We start from the raw sequence: 7578 nt of genomic DNA, 5'->3' as shown, positions 1-7578 counted from the left end.
CGTGAAATGCTTTGTTGATACACGTTAAACATTTTTTAAATGCACGATGTAAAGTTTTTTAAATATATATTTTGAACACTTTGGAATACATTGTCAACACTTTCTCAAATACACGGTGAACATTTGTTTAATGGAAATAAACTTTTTTCACGCACAATGTACATTTTCTGTATACATAAAAAATATTTTTGTATACAGGACTTTAAATATATATATATGTGTGTGTATATATATATATATATATATATGTTTTTGAAGTATAATTTTTTATGTTCGTTGTACATTTTCCGTACACAACATGAACATTTTCTATACATGTTTATCATTTTAAAATACAGATTGCACATCTTTTGTATACATAAGAAAAAAATATACACTTTAAACATTTTTCAAATCCATGTTTAAAATTTTTTAGATATATATTTTGATGTCTACTTTTTTGTACAAATTGTATGTTTTTTGTATACATAAGAAACATTTTTCTTTTACACATTTAACATTTTGCATGTACATGATTAATATTTTCTTCAAATATGTGTTATGATGTCTACATTCTTTATACATACTATACATTTTTGTATACATATGAAAAAATTATACATGTCAACATTTTTAATACATGAGCCACTTTTTTCAAATAAATGTCTTCAAACATTTTTCTGAATTCATGTTATACATTTTTTGACACACGTGGACATTATTTTAATGTATCTACATATTTTAAAATTAAGCTAACAATTTCTTTACACGGCATTTAACAATTTTCAAATTCATAGTTTTTTTCAAGTATTTTGAAGTGCTGGAATTTACGGTTTTAGAACGTTTTCGAAAATATGAACAAATGTAAGAAACAAAAAAAAACAAATGAAAAAATGTACGGGTACACCAAAGGTCGCTCGAAAATAGCTCAATCCTTTTTTGCTAAGATCAGCATAAAAATATGTTGCTGACGTGAACCAAACAAGCAATGGATTAAGCAACTAGTACGAAAGCCGTTGCGCATTAGCGCATCCGTTTTCTAGTCACACCCTTGAGAGCTTCTGCAATAAGGATGGCTGGCATAACCAATCCAGCATGCCTTGAGGCTCTCGCCTGTAGGGAGGCTCTAGCCCTATCTACGGACCTGGCATTATCGCATGAATTGATTGCTTAGGATTGCCAAACGGTAGTCAATGACATTCACGGGGACACATGAGGCAGTCATGCGAGCACAGTGAAGGAGATCATCAACACGGCAGAATGATTCAACGAGTGTTCCTTTATCTTCAAACGAAGGACTATAAACTCCGAGACACATAGCCTCGCTAAATATACTTTTGGACTGGATTTTGGTCGCCATATTTGGCTCCTCACCCCTCCAGACGTTCATTGTATCCCTATGTTTACTGATTAATAAATGTGTGTTTAGACTAAAAAAACATATAGTCGCGCCCGCTATGTCCCGCTAGCTCAGCCAAAAAGAAGTGTCATCACCGTAGAAGAAGACAGGACATACAGTTTTTTTTTTGAGGGGTGAGAGGACATACAGCTGAAACAGATGCCGAAGTTCAACAACGGAATGAATGAGTAATCAGCCCGGCCCACCACAACAATCAGGACACTTCCATACTGATGAGAAATGCCTTCCCTGGAGCTCAGAGATCTCCAAGCTTCTGAAGAAAATCGCAACTGTGCAACCGCGCGACCAATATGCTCGTTCGAGTACACTTTCGTTCACACGCTGCTGGAGCTGCTCACCTCCGTGTCGTCGTCGAACAAGGTCTTTGACACGGACCCGATCGACATCATCTCGTCAGACCCCGACCCGGCCTGCTCCGGCTGCTGCTTCTTCGAGGCCGTCATGGGCGTCTCGCAGACCATGTCGGTGCACGCCGCGCGCCGCTTCCTCCGCTTCGAGTGCTGCCTGGACCGAGGCACCGCCGCCGCCAGGGGAGGCTCCTTCCCGGGGTGCTTGAGCGCCCACACGCGGCGCAAGTCCGGCACCCAGCTGGTGAAGGAGGAGAGCCTGCGCTCCCTGTTCCGTCGCTCACTCGCTCGCGCCAGCTGCTCCTCGTGCCTGTCATGGTGTCTGCTCCTCGTGTGAAGCGTGGGAGCGCTCGAGCTGCTGGCGCAGTTCCTCTGGCTGCTCCGGCTCTTGTTGCCCTTGCCGTCATCCTGGTTGCTGCTGCTGGGTAGAGAGTCTGAACATGGCAAGTCATCTTCGTCGAACAGATCAAACTCCATCTCCGTGTATATCTTCTTGATCACATCCTCCAGAGAGTCCATGTACCTACAAAATTTTCAGCAGTCTGATTATAAATTTAAACTCCCTGTAAGTTATTGAGCAGTCAAATTATACATTTAAACCTTTGTCTCATCATAGATGTAAGTTATTGAGCAGTCAAATTATTAATTTGAACTCCCTGTAAGTTATTGAGCAGTCAAAAATTGGACAGGAATCCAGAGTTCACTTTTGTTACGAAATGGCTCCAAGAGATCCTAATATGTAGTGCTGTTCGGCAGGATAGTATTTCTAAATTCAGCATATAAAATTACCATTATATATATTTCTGTCATCTTCTTCAGCTTTAACTTTCAGTTTCTCCTTAAGGAATAAGCTTATAAGCAACACAGATACATGACTCAACAATGAGAACAAATAAAGGCTAACACAACACATGTGTAATATACTCATATTTATGACCATTCAAGATTCAACACAAAATATCATCTCATTTCAATTGTCATTAGGAGTTACAACAATGTGCTCTACAATGTCAGCAATGCTTTCATGCTCCTCAAAGGATCAAGGAAAATGAGCGCCACTTATTTTTTTAGGGGAATGAGCACCATTTCTTTGTGATGCTCCTATCTCACAATTCTTTTCACATGATTGGAACTGAAGCATGAGAGCAGTTATAGGTTATAATAGCACACAGCAAATCCCTAGCAGTAAAATTAGTTGTAGCCTGCAGTTTGGCAATAGTAGAAGAGATAAGTATCTCAAGTTAAGATTTCCATCAATATGTAGCGATACAAGTGATCAAACCAAAGATTGTATTGAAGCATAAGGTTTTCATCTGGCAACGGAAGCAGTACCGAGCATGCATATATTTTTTATGAAAGGTATTATGTTTATTTACAATGATGTGATACTGGTTTTTCTAACCAAATGCATGATCAATTTGATAGCGTCTGCTGGGATGCTCTGAAGCACATTCTTGCAGCCAGAGGCTTTGGGAGCAGATGGATCAGATGGATGGATGATATACTATCAACTAGCTCTTCCAGGATACTAATTAATGGAACTCTAGGGGAGAGGATTTTGTCAAGGAGTGGGTTAAGACAAGGAGATGCTCTATCGCCTTATCTTTTCATACTAGTTGCAGACGTTTTGCAACAGTTATGCAAAAGGGAACACCAGGCGGGGAGCCTTAAACACCCACTTGGAGCCGACGGCCCTTTTCCTATCCTACAGTACGCGGATGACACGTTGATTTTACTGCAAGGGGATGTCCAGCAAGCAGGGATTATCAAATGGATTCTAAAGGCTTTTAGTGAATTCACTGGGTTAAGGATCAATTATCATAAGAGCACTTTTGTTCCAATATGTTTAGACCAACAAACTTGCAAGGATATTACCGACGCTCTGCAGTGTCAGGTCACAGCCTTCCCTTGCACATATCTGGGACTGCCCCTTTCTCTCAACAAGATAACACATGGTCTGTTGATGCCTGTGATACACAAAGTTGACAAGCGTTTGTCTGGTTGGCTTGCCACTTTCCTGTCTTGGGGGGGTCGCCTCACCTTGATTAATGCAGTCTTGGCAGCGATCCCTAGTTACTTCATGGGCTGTTTTCTATGGCCAAAACAGTCGCTGGAGAAGGTTGAACAAATTTTGAGGGGTTTCTTATGGCAAGGAAAGAACCAGGCCAAGGGAGGACAATGTCTTGTCGCATGGGAAGTGGTCATGCTACCGAAGGAGAATGGAGGTCTGGGAGTACGAGATCTTGCAGCACACAACAAGGCTCTGGTATGCAAGTTCATGGCAAAGGCTTTACAACAGGAGGAAGCCCCGTGTTATAATTGGTTTGCACGTAGATACTGCCAGAAGGAAATCTCTTGGTCTCCTCACAGCCGGGATACCGCTATCTGGAGAGGCTTCAGGTCCACCGTACAGTTGGTTATGGAGGCTACCAAATGCAAGTTAGGGAATGGACATGGAATTGCCTTCTGGTATGACCTCTGGCTCGACTGCGGTAGGCTAATGACATCCTTCCCGACACTTTTCACCTTCTCTACGTCCAAGTTCTGCACAGTCGCCTCCCAGTTCAGAGATGGGCAATGGAACATTCAGCTACACCCAAACCTCTCTTCCATGGCAGCACAGGAGCTGGAAGTCCTAAATGAAGTCTTGAGCAACGCACATCCTCAAGAAGGTACGCCAGACACCAGAATGCCTCTTTTGGAAGATAAGAGATTAGTACTGCATACTTCTACAAGCTGCTCACCTTTAGGGGAAAGAACTATACGCCAGCTCGCTACATCTGGGACAGGATCATACCAAACAAACACCGTATCTTTCTGTGGATTGCACTCCAGGACAGACATAACACTAGGGATAATATGCTAAGAAAGCATTGGGATAGAGTTGTATCCCATAATGGATGTGGTCTATGCCCAGCTGCAGAGACAATGAGCCACATTTGCTCAGATGCAAACTAGCACAAGCTCTATGGTCCAAGTTCGGTCTGCAGGAGCTATCCACATCCTCTACAGGAGCTGAAGCTTTTTTCTGTTCAGAACAGCCGCGGACTCTGCACGGCAAGTTGTGGCATATTCTCTTCGCGGCATGCGCGGTCACCCTTTGGAATGCCAGGAATGCTCAAGTCTTTGATGGAGCCTTTTGGCAGGAGAGACATGTCTACAACGAGGTTACTGAATTGATCATGCTATGGAGCCTGCGTGCTTCAGAGCACGCTCGACAGAACCTTGTAGCTTGGGCAGATGCTTTTGTTTCTAGTTTAGCAAGAATAGCGTTGGCTCTTCCTTTTTCATCCTGCACGCTGTATCCTGACATAGGTCTGGTGATGGCCTGCTGCACACGTTGTGCCGCGTTAACATCACCTTCATGTAAATGACTTTGGTCATTCGGGTACTTTGCCCGTTTTGAATGGATAAGGTAGAAATTGCTCTACCTTTTTATTCAAAAAAAAATCAATTTGTGGGTATGTTGCTTTTACAATTTTCTTTAAGTAACCTAGCATGGTTCTGTTGGCTCAGGTAGCAAGAAGTGCAGTCATCACTGTACCTTACAAAACTACTTATGCTTCAACGCTAAACGTTCACAAGCATCAACAGAGCTAATAGCTCAACAAATAAAGCCCTGTAATGGTTATAATGCATTCAAAACACAGACCAATGCTAAACATTCACAAGCATCAACAGAGCCAATAGCTCAACAAATAAAGCCTGTAATGGTTACAATGCATTCAAAACACAGACATACCTGGACTTGATGGTCTTCTCAGCAAACTTAACGATACTGTCAGACTGAAATGAATCCCCTTGGAGGTTTATATCAATAAACTGCAAAAGAGAGCAGATCTCTTTTATCATCTTCTGTTTTGAACCTTCCTCGAAGTCTGGGCCAAGTTTGGACCTGATTATTTCCAACCTAAGTAAGATCTGCAGTTCATGCCTGATACATGCTTGTTAAGGCGTACAAGACCAAAAAAAAAACTTAGTATTGCCTACATGTTACTATCTCACTGAGGACTAAATAATTGCAGGGCTGGAAGAAAAAAAAACTGAGGACTAAAAAGGATACTCTCGGATTTTGTAATTTGCGTTGTATTTTGAGGTTTGTTCTGATCCAGCAGATGCTGAATTGTTGTCTTTGTACTTCAACAGAAGCTCTTTGGGTTTCCTCAACAGAATAATGGAAGCTTCGGAGATAACTTTTGCATCAGAAGCATCATCTACTTCCCTGTGTTCAAAATATCTCACTGTAATCTTTCCATTCTTAATCATCAGCGCATCGACAGACAAGCCAACCAAGCGTTCAGCTAGATTTCCCAAATCAGCATCTTCAGAACAAAGACCTTGCTCAATCTTCTGAGGGATGCTCCCAAGAAATGCTTCTAAATCTTCCATTGAAGAGAATGCTGAAGTCTCCTCGTCCACTTGTTGCTCCACTTTGTTGCAATCTGCTTCATCCACTGGTTTGTCAATTTTGTTACAATCTGCTTCATCCACCGAACAGACATGAGGAGCCCTGTCCTCCTCTGAGAATTGAAGTTTTGCTTCTCCTTCATCCTTTGAGGAAGAACGTGTCTCGCCTGTATGAAGGCTCGATGAAGTACCAAGAGATGACAATTTCACTTGCTTCAGCCAACATTTCAGAAACCGCAACTTTTTGGATGCAGTGCCATACCTGCTGAAATACAGGTCTTCCAACTCCACCACTGGCATGCTGCCATCAGCATGTTTGAGGAGCACATCACAGAAGGTGCTCCAACTGGCTGCCTCAAGTAGCTTACTGACCAGCCTGATTCTCTTCTTCCTCACACTCAGCTCCTTTGGTGGATCAGGCATGGAACTATCCAATGTTTCAGGACTCTTCGCAACCACCTGTTCTAAACCAGTGCCATTCCTGTCGACATGCAGTAATGCACAGCTCATCGAGAAAGGTACGAGAAGGCCATCTACAGACTTCTCGTCTCCATCAGAAATCGAAACCATTGCACAATAGTTTTTCCTATTAAGGAAAACCAGAATGAGCTGCCAAATAGGCATTCCAGCCCGAAGGCAATTGCTCTCATCAGCAAGAACCAACTCAAGAAGCCGATGAGGGAAAAATTCCCTGTCCACAGCTCCTTCACCGTCACCCTTGCTCCTATCCTGTGGCAACCCACGTACCAGAGCAACCTCGCCATCTCTGCCCATTAACTGCTCCCAATTCCCCACCTCACACACCGCCTTCACATGTATCCTGGACACACCGTGGCTACCCACCTGCGACGGCGTGGAGCTAACAATCTCAACCTCGCAGCCCTTGCAGACCAGTGGCTTCCCTTTCACATCGGCGATCTCCAACACTACCTCACCTCGCCGTCCACCTCCCCCACACCCAAATCCAACACCTCCCCAGACGAGCCCTGGCGGGGCAACCGCCGACCCCAACGTGACTGCATCTGCTGTCGTAAACCTCCACCCTAGGTCTGTCACCGCCCTCCGTATCCCCTCGCCGGTGGAACCAACGGCAACCCAGCACACCTGTATGCCCCTGGACTGAAGCCGGTCCCTCACCGGCTCGAAAACCCCACGAAACCTCTTCTCAGGGCTGGCGTTCTCCCCGAATTCCTCGAAATCAGAGACGGACGTGAAGAGAACCGCCAAATTGGGCGGCCGGTCGAAGACGCGGCGGCGGCGGCCGTGTTGGGACTCGGCGTCCCAGGAGTAGTCGTGCTCGAGCTGGAGGAGCGACTTGGCGATGGAGGAGGAGGCAGTGACGCGGGGGTGCGGCGAGGCCGGGAGGGCGAGGCGGCGGAGCGGGGCGAGGGAGGCGAGGGTGGCCGTGGGGAGGTGGAAGGAAAG

At 44.4% G+C, this 7578-nt stretch overlaps 1 protein-coding gene across 1 annotated transcript in view; it reads right to left on the bottom strand.

Annotated features, from left to right (window-relative positions):
• Positions 1–1407: 1407 nt before the first annotated feature.
• LOC119272077 overlaps positions 1408–7578 on the bottom strand; it is a 7574-nt gene continuing 1403 nt past the window's right edge. The window contains exons 2-4 of the mRNA XM_037553667.1: positions 5810–7575; positions 5489–5680; positions 1408–2269 (exon numbers count right to left, since the gene is read on the bottom strand). Coding sequence (XP_037409564.1) covers positions 1714–2269; positions 5489–5680; positions 5810–7575 — 2514 coding nt within the window. The 3' untranslated portion in view covers positions 1408–1713. The remainder of the gene's footprint in view (positions 2270–5488; positions 5681–5809; positions 7576–7578) is intronic.

The sequence above is a fragment of the Triticum dicoccoides genome, chromosome 3A (assembly GCF_002162155.2).
Source record: "Triticum dicoccoides isolate Atlit2015 ecotype Zavitan chromosome 3A, WEW_v2.0, whole genome shotgun sequence".
Taxonomy (NCBI): domain Eukaryota; kingdom Viridiplantae; phylum Streptophyta; class Magnoliopsida; order Poales; family Poaceae; genus Triticum; species Triticum dicoccoides.
This window is presented reverse-complemented; position numbering and strand designations above follow the sequence as displayed.